The sequence below is a fragment of the Chiroxiphia lanceolata genome, chromosome 26 (assembly GCF_009829145.1).
Source record: "Chiroxiphia lanceolata isolate bChiLan1 chromosome 26, bChiLan1.pri, whole genome shotgun sequence".
NCBI classification, from domain to species: domain Eukaryota; kingdom Metazoa; phylum Chordata; class Aves; order Passeriformes; family Pipridae; genus Chiroxiphia; species Chiroxiphia lanceolata.
This window is the reverse complement of record NC_045662.1, coordinates 6,247,199-6,262,737: the sequence shown is the minus strand read 5'-3', so window position 1 is coordinate 6,262,737 and position 15,539 is coordinate 6,247,199. Positions and strand designations below refer to the sequence as shown.

Below are 15,539 nucleotides of genomic sequence, written 5' to 3'. Positions count from 1 at the left end.
GCAGGGGGTGGCACTGGGTGGCCTTTGAGGTTCCCACCCAACCCATTCCAGGATCCCCACTGCAGGTGAATTGATGATTCCTTTGCCAGCTTCCCTTGTCTGTGTGTTTGGTTCTCCCTGTCAGCGAGGCCCCTCTGGCTCCCAGACATCAGAGCAGGAGCCCCCTGCTCAGGAGCCCCCTGCTCAGGAGCCCAGTGCTCAGGAGCCCCCTGCTCAGGAGCCCCCTGCTCAGGAGCCCAGTGTTCTCCCCACAGCCCTGGGGTGCAGTCCCAGTGCTCCCAGTCCGTGCCACGTGCTGGTGCTGCAGAGCTGCCAGGGCAGAGGAGCAGTTGGAGACCCGAATTCCACAGGGAGCTGGGATGTTTATCCAAGCAGCATTTTGGGGACGCGTTCTCCCAGGTCTGAACCACAGCCTGGCCACTCCAGACCAGATTCACACTGAGCTTGGACCTTTGTGCTCCTGCTTTTCCTTCCTCCCCTTCCCTCCCTGACGGATGTTCCCGGGGCTGTTCCATCCCCTGGGCCGTGTTTGATGTGCCTCCTCCTGCCCATTAGCTCCGGGCTCCTGCTTGCTCTGCTCACTTGGCTGCTGACCTGGGACGGCCTCGGCCTTCCCTGGGCTCTGGGAACAAGGAGCACATTCTCCCTGGATCCCTGACCCCGTTCTCCCTGGATCCCTGACCCCACAGATCCCCTGCCCCGCTCCCAGGGTGACCCAGCTCGCTCCCGCCATCCAAACATTTCCTTTCTGGCCAAAAGATTTGCCTCCTGCCTGTCCCTTGGGCTTTGTTATCAGAGGCTCAGGTTCTTTTCTCGGGGATTTTTCTTGCTGTGGGAGTGTTTGCAGATGAAAGGAGGCGGCTTGTCTGCTCCTGAGCGGGCAAACAGCGCGTGGGGAGCAGCTGCCGGGCTTTGAGCCGCTCCTGCCTTTGTTCTGCTCTCGAGCTGTGCTCAGGACACCAGGCCAGCTCTCCTTTTTGCTTTGTTATTTGCTCTCCTCCCCCCCCCCCCCCCCCCCCCCCACACACTTCCTTGAAGGAGCTGAAGATTTTTTGTTATTTTATTTTTTTTTCCCCACTTCACTTCAGGAGGTTTCTCGACTTCCTGCAATTTATTCTTTTTTTGCTGAAATAATTCTCCTGCTCACCCAGGCAGTTTTTCCTCCTCTCCTGCCTCTCACTTGTGTCACAGAATCACTTAACTCATTAATTTCTAATGATTTATTTTTTTTTTAGTTAATCTAATCTGAAGACATTTAATTATAGAGGGTGGTTTTTTGTTGGGGTTTTTTTTTTTTTTTTTTTATTTCCTGACCTGCTGCCCACTTGGCTCTTTGGCTGCCATTCCAAACACATGCTGCAGGAAATTTGGCCGTGGCAATTCCACCTTCTCGTGTGTGTTATGTTTAAATTTGATTTAAAACCGCGCTGGATGCGCAGAAAAGGGACAGGAAGACAACAGGCAAAAGAAAGTGGGAGAGGGCAGGGAAAAATAAGAAAAAAGCACATTAAATTGGGGAAATAAATTGCAGTGGCCTGGAAAGCTTTTGGAAGATAAATATGATAAATAAGGCAGGAGTGGTTCAGTAGGATTTAGCCTTTTTGAAGTTGTTGGGCGAAGCGTGGGCAGGAAAATTCAGCTGAGTTTTGGGTTGGTTTGAATTCGGATTTTGCATCTCGTTCCTGCTCGATACATTAGACTTTGTCTGTGGGACTGAATTATTAAAATCACTTGAGGAAACGTGTTAATTGACGGGGTAAATTGGGAAGGGATGGGAGAGAGGATTGCAATTATTCCATCAAATTATGAAAAATCACAGGCAGGAGAGGGATTAAATGTAGGGCCCCTCTTTGAATAATTGAAAGCCACTGAGGGCAGAGAGGGAAAGTGGAGGGTTTGACGGAGCCGGTGCAGGATGAGCTGGGTGGGAGCTGGAACTGCTCCCTCTGGAGCAGGAACAACGGCCTGGCTTCCCCTGGAGTGCCCAGTCCTGGGGCAGGGATGGGACTCGGGGCTCTGCCACCGGGAAACCGGGCAGGGATTGGAGGGAAACCGTTGGATCTGCCCTGGGAGCAGAGCTGAGGCCAGGAACCTCCGGGGGTTTGTCCCCAGCTGAGCCTGGAAGGGGCCAGAGGCTGCAACAGGCAGGGGCAGGAGAATGGGGAGAGAATGAGAAAGAATGGAATAGAATTAGGACAGGATAGAACCAAAGCAGATTAAAGAGAATGAAGGTGGAAGAGAACAGGCTGGAATAAGATAGAATAGGATAGAAAAGAATAAAACCGAATAGAATTAGAATGGAATAGAATTAAGATGGAATAGAATAGAATTAAGATGGAATAGAACAGAACTAAGATGGAATAGAACAGAACTAAGATGGAATAGAACAATGGAAGGTATTTCTAAGGGTGAAACTGGATGGGATTCTGGGATTCCAAGGACAGATAATACAGGCAGTAACACTTGATTTTTTCAGAGCTCTGTGTTTATTTTCAAAACCCCACAAATCAGCCCAAAATCCCAACCCTCTCCCAGCTCTCGGTGTCTCGCCAGGAATCCTGCTCAGAGGTTTGCTGGGGACAGGGGGTTTGGAGCAGTTTGGCTGCTCACAGGTCCCATGGAAGCCATTCCCAGGCTGGGGCTTCATTTTCATTCCCAGTTTGTTATGATGGGATATTTGGGGACATTTGCTCTGCCACTCCCTCTGCTCCTGCTGTTCTTGGCACGGATCAGGGTAGGGGAACTGCCAAGAGAAAATTGGGCCAGTACCTTGTTTGCAGAGGCTTGTTGGACACTGCAGAGTCACATCTTGTGGTCAGAGAGTTCTGAGCCACTCCAAGAGCTGCTTCCACTTCTTTTCCAAGCTTCATTCCCAAAATAGGAATAAAATCTAAAAGAAAAAATAATCCCAGGAGTGCCAAACCTGCCCTTTTGCTCATAAAAACGGGGAGCTGCACCTCCCGAGCCCTCCTGTGGTGCCCTGGGGCTGGAAGAGCCCTCTCCCAATGGGATGGAGAGGGATGTTTGTCCGAAATTCCCTTCCCTGGACACAAACAACCCCGTGGGGCATGAGCAGAGCTCAGAAAGGAGGAGTTGGCACCCAGGGGTGGCCATGGGGACATTTGTGCCATCGGCACCTTCCCCGTGAGTGTGTCCTTGTGGTCTCAGAGAGAAACTCCTTAGGATGGGCCCAGACTCGGGGTTATTTGGGTAGGGCTTGTCTTGGACCCCAGCTCTGCTTTAAATAGGGCTTGTCTTGGACCCCAGCTCTGGTTTAAATAGGGCTTGTCTTGGACCCCAGCTCTGCTTTAAATAGGGCTTGTCTTGGACCCCAGCTCTGCTTTAAATAGGGCTTGTCTTGGACCCCAGCTCTGGTTTAAATAGGGCTTGTCTTGGACCCCAGCTCTGGTTTAAATAGGGCTTGTCTTGGACCCCAGCTCTGGTTTAAATAGGGCTTGTCTTGGACCCCAACTCTGGTTTAAATAGGGCTTGTCTTAGACCTCAATTCTGGTTTAAATAGGGCTTGTCTTGGACCCCAACTCTGGTTTAAATAGGGCTTGTCTTGGACCCCAGCTCTGCTTTAAATAGGGCTTGTCTTAGACCCCAGCTCTGCTTTAAATAGGGCTTGTCTTGGACCCCAGCTCTGCTTTAAATAGGGCTTGTCTTGGACCTCAATTCTGGTTTAAATAGGGCTTGTCTTAGCCCTCAATTCTGATTTACTTGAGTGGGCTGGTCTTAGACCCCAGCTCTGGTTTATTTGTGTAGGGCTTGTCTCAGCCCCCAATCCTGGTTTATTTAACTAAGTCCTGTCTTAGAGCAGAAATTCGAGAGGGAGCAGAAGAAACAACCTGGCAAATCCCCGTGTCCCAAGACAGGCTTATTTTTACAGCGGGGTCAGAGCTCTTTGCTGGCCTCAACTGGCAGGTTTGATCTCTAAAGCTGAAAAAACGTGGCTGCTTTTCCAAGATCTCCCTCCAAGATCAGCACTGAACACTCGCTGTGGGTTGGGGTGTGGGGGGGATGTGAGTTCACAGCTTTCCAGCTGATCTGTTTGGGAGCTTGCTGCTGTCTTTCAAGACCTATTTGAGGAGATCGTGGAAAATTTAAAGACAGATAAAATGTATAAAAGCAAATAGAATATCAAAATAGGTATAACGTAAAAATAAATATAATGTCAAAATAAATAAATTGTAAAAATAAATATAATATAAAAACAAATATAATATTAAAAGAAATATTATATTTATTTTTACATTATATTTAGTTTATATTAAAAGAAATATAAACTAAATATAATGTAAAAATATAATGTAAAAATGCATATAATGTAAAAGTGAATATAATGCAAAAATAAATATAATATTGTCAAACCACTACAAATATAAAATATATAAAAATATGAAATGAAATATAGATAAAATTCAGCCATTTTTGGGATTGGGAAGAAACCACTGCCCAACTTTTCCTGCTTCCCCCTGGCAGGTCCTCGAGAGGATTGGTGGCTGCTCCCAAAACCTTTCGCTTGTGTCCATGTTTTGGGAAGTGCTGCTCCACCAGGTAATTAAAGTGCCCTGACTGACGAGAGCCCAGGAGCCAACGAGTCCTGAGCTCAGAGCTCCTGTTTCCACAGCAGGGGCTGAAACGGCCTGGGAGAGGAGAATTCCAGGGCCTGGGATCCCAATGGACCTGCCCGGCCAGGATGGGATCCCAGGATGGGAGAAACCCAGGAACAGCTCAGAGGGGAGGGATCCTGGGATGGGAGAAACCCAGGAACAGCTCAGAGGGGAGGGATCCTGGGATGGGAGAAACCCAGGAACAGCTCAGAGGGGAGGGATCCCAGGGGGAAAACATTGGGAACACTTGGAGGCTGACAGAGAACTGGGAATCCTGGGCTGGGGATCCCGTGGGATGGAGGGTGATACTGGGGGCAAGGACCATGGGATCATAGGATCATGGAATCATAGGATCACGGAATCACAGTCACAGAATCCTGGGATTTTCCTTGCTGGAGGGTTTGGGAGGCAGAGCAGGGATTGTGGGAGTGTGGGGAGCTCCCAGGAGGAGCTGCTGGGATCACACCCTGAGCTCTTCCCGGTGCCCTGGGGGGGACCAGGGCGGGATGTTGGTCCTCCAGAAGGATTGGCCGGGATAAAGTCCGGGATAAAGTCCCCCGGACGTGTGTCCTTGGCAGTGGGATGCTCTGAGGTGAGAGCAGAAGGGAATTTTATTCCTCTTGTGGGAAAGCTTCCCAGGGAGGATCGTGGCTGAGCGTGGATGTCCTTGGTGCCGGTTGGAAGCAGGGACACATGGACACACAATCCAGGGACACACGGACACACAATCCAGGAATCCAGGGACACATGGACACACCTGCTCCGGCTCGGGAATCCAGGAAGCAGGGACACATCAGGAATCCCGGCAGGTGGGAGCACAGCAGCCCTCCCTCCCTCCCTCCCTCCTCTCTCCACCCTCTGCAGCTCCACTCCCTGCGCAGCTCCCGGATCCCAGGGCGGGACGGGGGACACTCAATCCCGCCGGGATTGTCCCTTCCCCTAAAACCTCCCCCCAGCTCCAGAGCCGGGAGGATTCTGCAGCTCCCGAGCACGGAGGGGGACTGAATAATTCAGGAGATTTTTTAGCCTGAGCAGCTGTGGGGGGCGAGCTGGGAATTCTCTGCACAGGAACCGGGCTCTGCTGGGATTTGAGCTGGACGAGTTTTCCACTCCCGTCGTTCTCCAGCTGCCTTCTGACAGCTTTGCCTGGTTTGTCCAGGAATCCTCGTTCCCTGTGCTTCCCACCCGCTGTGAGATCCCCCTGTGCCCTCGTCCCGCTGCTCCACCTTTCCCTGGATGCCGAGGGGTCCCTGGAGCAGGGGCAGGGTGCTCAGCGCAGGGACCAGCGGGATGTGCTCCCTCCTCCCGGGGGACCCGGAAAAATCCCGCCCACGCTGACAGAGAGCTCAGCCCCTCCCGAGGAACCAGCTGCCACTTCAGCTGGAAAAGAGAGAGCTTGGCAGGAGGGAGGGCTGGCTCTGGAGGGGTTGGATGTGGGCTGGGGGAGGGGGGCTGCTTTGTGCTGTGGTCTGTCTATTTTTATTTTATTTTATTTGGTTTCTTTTATTTTACTTTATTTTATTTTACTTTATTTTATTTTACTTTATTTTATTTTATTTGTATTTTATTTTATTTTATTTGTATTTTATTTTATTTGATTTGAATTTTATTTTATTTTACTTTATTTTATTTGTATTTTATTTTACTTTATTTCATTTTACTTAATTTTATTTTTATTTTATTTTTATTTATTTTATTTTATTGTTAATTTTATTTTTATTTTTAATGTCTTTAATTTTTATTTTTTAAATTTTTTTAAAATCAGTTTAATTTTAGGGTTTTTTTCATTTCGCTTCAATATATTTTTAATTTTTTATTTCACGTTAAATTTTATTAATTTTTTTGTGTGTTTTTTTTTTTTTAAAGCATTTATTCCTTTATTATTTTATTATTTTATCTTTTATTTTAATGGAACATTATCTAGTGGGAGGTGTCCCTGCCCGTGGCAGAGGGGGGGTTGGAACTAAATGATCTTTAATGTCCCTTTCAACCCAAACCATCCTGTGATTCCATGAGATTCCACGATTTGATTTGGTTTGGTTTGATCTCATTTTATTTTAATGGAACATTATCCGGTGGAAGGGGCTTGGAAGGAGATGATCTTCAAGGTCCTTCCCAACCCAGACATTCCATGTGATTCCATGTGATTCCATGCTTGGATTTGATTTGTTTTCCTGGTTTTAGGAGCTGGGGGTGTTTCCCAAATCCCTCTGAGCACTGAGGATTTTGCCCGCGGGGGGTTAATCCCGGCTCCAGCCAGCCCAGCCTTGCTGGGGACACCGGGAGGGGCTTTCTGGGGGCGACAAACACTGATAAACACTAATTTCACACTAATTTCACACTAATTAACAGAGCTGGGAGCTCCTGGATGAGTCTGTGAGGGAGTTATCCCTGCAGAGCTTAAAAGGGAATATTCCTATTTTTACCAAGATGGGAACATTCCTATTTTTAACAAGAGTCGCTATTCCTGGTTGTGTCCATCTGGGATCCAGTGAGGGGACCCCTCCCCACGATCCACGAGGGGACCCTTCCCCAGATCCAGGTGGGAACAGCGGGGAAGGAGTCACGGCATCCTTCCTCCTCCTCCTCCTCCTCCTGGTCCTGGTCCCCGGGCAGGAGCCTGGAGGAGCAGCAGCCCTGTGGGAGCAGGTGGGTGCTCTGGGAGGTCTGGGAAGCTCCTCAGGCAGAAGGAATTCCTTCCTTCCCACCACAGGTTCGGGCCCTGCTCCTGCAGCTCCGGGTTGGAGCGACCGGTCCCTGTGCTGGGCCCGCTGCCATCCAGGGCTATCCATGGAAAACCAGCCACGGAAAACCAGCCACGGAAAACCAGCCACGGAAAACCAGCCATGGAAAACCAGCCACGGAAAACCAGCCTGGCTGCTCCACCCCTGAGCCCAGCGCTCCAGAGAAACCCAGGCTTGGAGGCAGGTGAGCCCTGGCAGAGGTGCCAAGGGGGGGCTTTTCCTCACCCACCCGGGGCAGGAAAGGCAGGCAGGGGTCGGGGGGTGACAATTCCAGGGTGACAGTTCCAGGCTGCGGCTCCCTCCCTGGGAGAGCCTCACACTCTGTCATTAACTGGGGGGAAAACAGTCCCAGAGCTGCTGCTGGAGTTGGTGGAGAGCGCAGAAGAGGGGGAATGTTGGTGTTTGTGGAGCAGCAGCTGCCGCTCGGCTCCGGCAGGAGGAGGAGGAGGAGGAGGAGGAGGAGGAGGGAAGGGTTTGTGTTTGGGTTCTGGGTCTAATTGGCAAAGCTGTAATAATTCTTCCCTCAAATACGTGGTGCATCCAGCCCGCTTGCATTTCCAGCCCAGGGGCTGTAATAACAGGCCATAACACTGGGAATTTTGTGGATAATCATTCCTGCGTCCCTCCCCTCAGCCCAGGGCTTCCATCCCCGGGAGGCAAAGGAACGGGAGCTCCATGAGGAGAGATCAGGCAGCCCAGACAGAGGCCTGGAGAAACTTGGTTAAGTTTATCAGAAAAGCCAGTAACATGATCAGGATTTATCCCCAGGAATTAGGATTCTGGGAGCGCCTGGAGAAGGAGATGTGAGTCCAATGATCTGCGAGGAGGAGGAGGAACTCTTCCCTCAGCAGAGGAAGAGATGACACAGGAGAAAGATGACACAGAAGAAAGATGACACAGAAGAAACATGACACAGAAGAAAGATGACACAGGCTCTAAGAGGACTTGAAGGGTTCCCTGGAATTCAGGGGGCTGTGGGCTGGAGAGGGACCCCCCACATCCTCACTGGATCCATCCCAGGATCTCGGCAGGAGCCACAACAGCACAGTCGGATCCAAAGGGGCTTTTGTGCCCCCAGAAGCAGCAGTGCTGGTGCATCCAGGAGCCACCTGTGGCTCCTGGAATGGGGGATTAGAGGGACAAAGGCTTGGATGACTCACCACAGCTCATCCAAGCCCAATGTGTCCGTGGAGCTGCAGCATCTCAGCAGCTCTGCTCCACAAAGGCCCCGTTGGCCATTTGGTAATTTGGGCACGAAGCCATAAAACGGGTTTGTTTGTGCTGGGAAAGGTCAGATCCAGGCTCAGCCTCAGCAGCTGAAAAGGGCAGGATTGTCCTGGCGAGGAATATTCCGGGAGCTGTGACGTCACTGGAGATTTGGGGGGGATTCAAGAGCCAGGAGGGACAAAAAACTTAAATTATTTGAGCTTCCAGAGCTTCCACAACCACCCAGCCATGGGAACTTCAGCACCACCAGCCTGGAAACCCCATCAGAGCAAAGCTGGGAGGGAGCAGGGAGGCAGCGAGGAGGAAAAATGAAATCCAGCACAAACTGAGGTTTTTAGTTGTGCACCGACATCTAAACCTCCAAAAATCCCATTTCCTTGGGCTTTCCTGGGACTGAGCCAGTTGTTTTTCTGGAAGCTGAGAGTCCAAGCAACTGGGATCAATCCAGCTCCAGGAGCTCCTCCAAACCTGCCAAATTCTGCTGGAAACCTCCGGGATTGGCACCTGCAGCCGGTGATGCCTCTGAGCCCCTCTCCCTGATGAGGCCTCTCCTGACAATCCCCTGTCCGTGCTCCTTGGTTTCTCCAGGGGTTTTTCCATGGCCAGACCTGTCCAAGATCTGATGCCTGGCTGGAACCTGCTGAAAATATTTGTGTTTGGCGGGGGGGGGGAAAACAACTTGGGGGAAATGGATGCCTTGAAGGTTTTGGAGCAGTGGGGAGGATCCAGCTGGGCCATCCCTGCAGGGAATTGGACCTTCCTGGGAAGTCTGCGCTCTCCAAACCTGGAGCTGTGCACGGGGCTCATGGGGCGAGGGAAAGGCTGGGGATTTGGGAGATATTTTGGATATAGGAGACAGGAAAAGTGAAAACCCAGAGTCTGCCTGCCTGGAGTGTTGCAGAGGGAGGTGAGGCCCCAGAAACCCACAGAGAGTCGGGTTTGGGTTGAGCTGGGGCTGCTCAGTCCTAATTATTTTTTAGGATATAGGGCAAAATTAATAAAGGAGCACGTGGACTGGGAAAATGAAGCTTTGCAGGAGGATGGCACAGGCATTAGACAGCATTTTATGGAATCATGGAATCATTTAGGTTGGAAAAGACCTTTAAGGTCAGCAGAGTCAAAGCAGATGTGACACCCCTGTGATCCTCAAATCTGGAAGGGGGCAGGAGAGGAGGGATCCACCGCCCTGGGGAGATGTTGGGGTGGTTGTATCCCTGCAGCAAACCCATCCCGACTTTTCCCTGACTCATCCCAGAGCTGGGAATCCTGGCCAGGCTGGTCCCCGGCTCTAATGAGCACAATTAATGTCCAGGGCTGCTGATGGGCTCTGATGGGAGGGTGGGGTGGGCTGTGCTGGGAAGCCAGGCCCTAAACGTGCAGCAGCCCAGGTCGGCTGGGCTGGAGTCTCATGAAATTTAAATCAGGAAGGGCTTTGTGGGGAAGAGGGAGGAGTATTAACGAACTAGAGAGAGCTAATTAGTGCAGAGGAGCCCATGTGGATGGCAGGGTGAGCAGGTCCCACCAGGGCCGTGGAGACAAAGGGAGCAGCATCCAGCGAGCTGTCAGAGGGAGAAGGGGCTGTGTTTTGGACATGGAGAGAGGCTCTAATTGCCCAAATGCCTGGGAATCCTCCCGTGGCTGAACCCGGAGTCACGGGGGGGTGGGATCTGCCTCCCACACTCATCAGACACCTCCTCATCTGGGGGGACATTTCAGCTCCTGGAGCTTCACTTGGGTGACTCTGAGCCCCTCCCACCCCAAATCCATCCTCTGTCCATCTGCTAATGGGGAAAGCAGTGAAGGCTCAGAGCCTGGTGTGCTCCTGCAGCAGAGGCAGGGAAGGGGTTGAATTCCACTTGGGAAGCAGAACCAGCTCCTTGGACACCTCCCAGCACAGCCTGGGAACAGCCCAGGGAAAAAACAGGCCCCAGGTACAACCCAAACCACTCCAACACACCCCAACCTCCCCTCCAACCAAGGCAATGTCCCCAAAGAGTTGATGCAACCCCTCTCCCTCGCAGGTCAGGGCGAGGGGGAGGACGAAGGTTCAGCAGATTCCAGGGTGAGGATTTTTCCCTCTTCTCATCTGTCCTCCAGCTCGGTGAAATCCTGCTTTTCTGAGCATGGGTTATGACTCTTTTAGCAGGAATCCTCTTCTCCCAAGCCCGAATAATGGCCCGTCCTGGTCTCCTTAGTAACTGCAGCTGCCACATCACTTTTGACAGCAGAGCATCCTTTGTATCCTGGTTCCCGCCGGCTCCCGTTCCTTCCACTGGCAATTGTCTGGAATTTCTCCAAACGAGCAACTTTTGTGTGTGTGTGGGGGGGGGGGATGGTGGTGGTTTTGTTTGTGCTGCCAGAAAGGGGTTTTTTTTGTGTTCCCTTCCTTAAAGCCAAGTCTGAACCTTTGGGAATTGGGATCATATTTACTGAGGTGCCTCCCGGGAGGGGTCCCCCCCTCAACTCCCCAATCCAAACATTGCTCCTGTTATTCCTGCAAACACCTTCCCAAAGCTCTTTTAAACTTCTGCAGGAAAATCCTCTCATTGACTCTGGCACTAAGAGGCTCTGTGGATTCTGGAAGCAGCTCCTGTCTTGCTGGAGGAGCTGCACATCCTGAAGCTCTGCCAGCAGCCAGGAAACCTCTCCGAGGTGTGGAGAAGGAATTTAATTTGGGAAGGCTGGAGCATAAAACCTGTTCTTGGGGTAACACCTGTCCTGGAATTCTGTGAGGGTGTCCAGGGGGATTTTGGAGTTGGCCCCCTGCTCCCAGCTGTGGGGAGTCTGGGGGGAAAGGGGAAGGGAAGCAGCTTTTTTTTGGTCTTTTCTGTAGGAGGGGATGTGCCAAAAAAAGTGGGAGACTGAGGTTTGGATGTCTGGGGAAGGAGAAGAGGTTGGGAACAGCCGTCAGTTGGAGATACCCACCTGGGTGGGAGCCTGGAGTTTGGATGTCTGGGAGGGGGAGGAGGTTGGGAACAGCCCTCAGAGGTGCAGAACGAGCCCTGCACAAGCAGCAGCAGCCAAATATCCAGGTGAAGGTCCAGGTCCTGGCGGCCCCCAAAGCTGGACCCAGTTCCCAGCTCCTGGAAGGCCCAGGATGGAGCTGGATTTGGACAGGGATCACGGTGCTGCCTCGTTTCCAACCCCACAGGTTTGTTCTCCTGCCCCCCAAGGACACGGATCATTCCCAGTAAAAACACTTGGCCTGCCCCGGTGCCACCAGGAAGATTTTATTCCCTCTCTCCAGGTCAGCAGGGGGGGAGTTTCTTTTCCTGCCCCGTGAATTCCATCTTGCTCCCAGAGCTCCAGTCCCCCCCTGCTCTGCGGGCTCGGATCCGGGCGGGGGGAGCCGGGCAGGGATCGGGATCAGGATTGGCAGCAGGGTGAGGTGGAGGGAAAACACATGAATCAGAGCACCAGGGGAGCCCCATGAATCACACCCTGTGCCAGCAGCCCCACCAGGCTCCTCTGCCCAGGGAGCCAATGCCAGGTCCCTGGAACCCCCCGGGGTGAGCAGGGCCAGGGTGGCACCCTGGGATGGTCCCGGCTCCCCGTGTCCATCCCAACAGCCCCCGGCACCCCAAGGTGCTGGGAAAACCACCGAGGTGCTGGGAAAACTCATCCCCAGCTCCTGCTGCTGCAGAACTGGGCCGGGGGGAGATGAGGGGGCTGCCCATGGTTCCTTCCTCCCCCCCTTGAGGTCCCTCTTCCCTCTGCTCCAGGTGTGACCCTCCCTCTGGAGCCCCCGTGGCCTGGGCTCACCGACCTTTTGGGACCACGCTGGCCCAGATCCAGGCAAACCACCCCTCACTGCACCGAGGAACTCGAGTCCTGCTCGTGGCTTCCCGTCCCACTTCCCACCTCCTAAATCCAGCCCTCGCCTTCGTGTCTCCAAAGACCACGGATCCAGGCTGGGCTCAGCCTGAAAGGCTTTGCCATGGGGAAAGATGGAAAATCCTCCTCTTCCTTCCACGCTCCTGCTTTCTGGGGCCCATCCTTAAAACCCACCAAACCACCCCCATCCCTCCCCCCGCCCCAGCCCCTCCTGTCCCCGCAGTCACCCCGAGGGGAAGTAGGGCACGTCGCTGTGGTAGTTGTAGTCAGGACACACCTTCTGCACCAGCCTGTAGTCCGTGCTGTAGAAGGTGATGTAGATGCAGATGACCTTGAAGGGCTTGGAGCAGGCCCAGGCCACGTGGCTGCGCGTGTGCTCCTGCGAGCAGGTCTTGGCGGGGTCGAAGGTGCACAGCGACGTCTTCCTGGCGCGATCCACCCGCTCGTGCTCCACGCGGCAGTTGAAGATCTTGGACTCCTTGGCCTCGATGAAGATCTGCTGCTCCAGGTCGAACTCCACGGCCTTGGTGGGCGGCACGAGGCTGACGGAGATGTTGCCCTGCCCGGTGGAGTTGTGCTGGAAGAAGACGTTGACGGTGCCGTTGCCGTGATCCACCACCTTGCCCGTGATCAGCAGGTTCAGCTTCACCGTCTTGATGTTGGAGTAGAAATCCCCCCAGCCAAAAATCTTCTTCAGCTTGCCCGGGGCCGGCCCCAAGTCCCTCCGTGCCCTGGGCTGGGGGGGCTGCTCCCGCTCCGACAGGTTCTCCAGGATATCCCACAGCTGCCGGGAGCCGCTCGCCAGCTCCAGGAGGGTCGTGTTCTGCAGGAGGGTCGGGGCCAGGAGGGGCTCTGGGGAGAGCAGCTCCCTCATCTTCTCCCCTGGGGCTCTCTCCTGGCTCTGGGCTTCCCCCTGCTCCACACCTTTCCCTGGATCCTCTGGAGCACAGAGCACCTGGACACAGCCACGGTGGAGCGTGAGAGAAGGGGAGGGTCACCGGGTCACCACCCCCTTCCCCGCCGTCCCCTTCCTCACCCGGGCTTTCCTGCCTTCCCTTCCCTCTCCGTTCTCTCCCCGTTCCATATTTCCCTTCTGGCAGCAGCTCTTCCCTGCCCTCGTTCTCCCATGGATGCTCAGGAACGGGTGGAAGGAGCTGGAACGGGTCCAGTTTGCTCGTGGCTGGTGCAGCCCGGCCGTGGCTCCTCAGGGATCCCCGGGGAGAGGGGAATCGGGGGGTGCCAAGGGGAGGGTGCCCACCCTGTGACCTTCACAGCAGCACATCCCACGGACCCTCTTCCCACTCCAAACCTGCCCCGGCCTGGGGACACCCGGAGCTGGAGGGTGGGACAGGGCAGGGGACGGCAGAGAGCCCTCCCCGGGGAGGTGCCCTTTGCCTCCGAGGGCTCCTCTGCAAACTCCGCTCCCGCCACGGGCTGGGACCCCAAAATAACCCCAACCGGGGGCGGGGGGGCCTGGGCAGGAGGGAGGTGCTGCACCCCCTGGGCTCGGTGCTGGGGGGCCCAGCAGACCCCCGGGGTGATTCCCCCGGGCTGAGCCGGCAGAGGAGGCAGCGGGAAGCAGGGGAAGCTGCGGGAAGCAGGAGAAGCTGCGGGAAGCAGGAGAAGCTGCGGGAAGCAGGGGTCGGAGCCGGCCTGTGCCCCCCTCTGCCCCAGCCCAGACCCCCTCGGGGTGGTCGAGCTGCCCCCAGCAGCGGTGCCAGCACTGCCGGGCCGGGGGTGCAGGTTTTTAGGGTGATCAGGAGGTTCCTTCTCGCCAGCCCTGCCCGGCACCCGCTGCCAAACAGCAGAACTTTTGGGACCCCTGTTTTTATCAGGGGGTGGGGAGGGAAGGACGAATGGATTTGGGATTTGGTGCCCGCTGTCAGCAACCCCCGTCCCTTTGACAGCGCGACCCCCGGCCCCTGCAGCCCCCTTTTCCCTTCCCTTCCCCTCCCCAGCGCTCACCAGCAGCGAGATGCTCCCCTGGATGAGGAGGAGGACGCAGCTCCGAGGAAGATGCATTTTCCAGCCGGTGCCGCCGCCTTCTCCGTGGCTCCGAATTTGCGGAGGGTTCGGGTGCGTTTTTCGGCTTTTAATTTTTTTTTTCCCTCCCTTTTTTAAGCGAGGGACGCGAGCGAGGGGCGGGGGATGTCCCCCTGTGCCAGCGGCTTCCTACGGCCCCCCCCGGCCCATGGTGGCTCCGGCAGCTCCCGCCCCGTTGTGCCGGGTCCGGGCGGCGGGAGGCGGCTTCGCCCGCTGCCGCTGCCGCCCCTGCTCGTCCTTCTGCCTCCTCGCCCCCCTTCCCACCCCTCTGCCTGCCCCTCTGCCCCTCTACCCGCTCCCCCCTTCCCCTGCCTGCTCTCCTGTTCCCCTGCCTGCCCCTCTGCCTGCCCCTCTGCCTGCCCCCCGACTGTTGCTTCCCTGTCTGTTCCCCGATTGCTCCTCTGCCTTCTTGCCCTCCTTTCCTGCCCCTCCGCCTCCTTGACCCCCTTCCGACCCCTGTCCCTACCCTTCTGCCCCTCTGCCTGCTTCTCTGTTCCCCTGCCTGCTCCCCGCCCCTCTTTCCTGCCCCTCTGTCCCCTCCGTCCGCCCCCGATTACTGCTCCCCTTCCTGTCCCCCTGACTGCCCCCCGCCCCTCTTTGTGCCCCCTCCGTGCCCCTCTTTGTGCCCCCTCCCTGCCCCTCTGCTCCTCCGCCTGCTCCTCGCAGCCCCGTTGGAGTCTCAGTGAAACTCCGCTCCGTCCCCTCCTCGCTCCGTCCCCTCCTCGTTCCCTCCCTCCCCTTCCAGGTGCCGGGAGCACCTCCGGGATAACCCTTTGCTGCCCGCGGCCCAGGAAATCCCCCGGGGAGGGTCCGGGGGGGCTCAGCGGGCTCTGGGGTGGGCTGGAGAAACCCCCGCGGCTCCCGGAGAGGAGCGTCCCGGGCCGGGGGAGGAGAACAGGCGCGGAGGGAGGGACCGGGACAGGGGGACAGGTGGGGACCCCGCGGGGACTCTGCCCTGCGGAGCTGCTGCTGCTCCCACCGGGACTGCGGCACCACCCCCTGCCCCGGAGATCAGCTCTTCCCATCCCATTCCCTCTAGTCTATCCCAGAATTAAAGGGGTGTCAGGGAGCATTGCCC

General features: G+C 55.1%; 1 protein-coding gene across 1 annotated transcript; it reads right to left on the bottom strand.

Moving 5' to 3' along the window:
* Positions 1-11,798: 11,798 nt before the first annotated feature.
* On the bottom strand, positions 11,799-14,716 carry LOC116798680 (neurexophilin-3-like). Its single transcript, XM_032711258.1, has 2 exons — positions 14,384-14,716; positions 11,799-13,373 (listed from the first exon to the last, which is right to left on the bottom strand). Exons 1-2 carry the CDS (start codon positions 14,438-14,440, stop codon positions 12,642-12,644), a joined length of 789 nt encoding a protein of 262 aa, XP_032567149.1. The 5' UTR covers positions 14,441-14,716; the 3' UTR covers positions 11,799-12,641.
* Between the last annotated feature and the right edge of the window lie 823 nt (positions 14,717-15,539).

What these genes read in the sequence shown, in the direction of transcription:
- LOC116798680 (XM_032711258.1), bottom strand. Translation starts at nt 14,440, where the DNA reads ATGCATCTTCCTCGGAGCTGCGTCCTCCTCCTCATCCAGGGGAGCATC. An exon ending in AGGGGAGCATCTCGCTGCTG is followed by an intron (nt 13,374 to 14,383) that starts GTGAGCGCTGGG and finishes GGCTGTGTCCAG; the next exon opens with GTGCTCTGTGCTCCAGAGGA.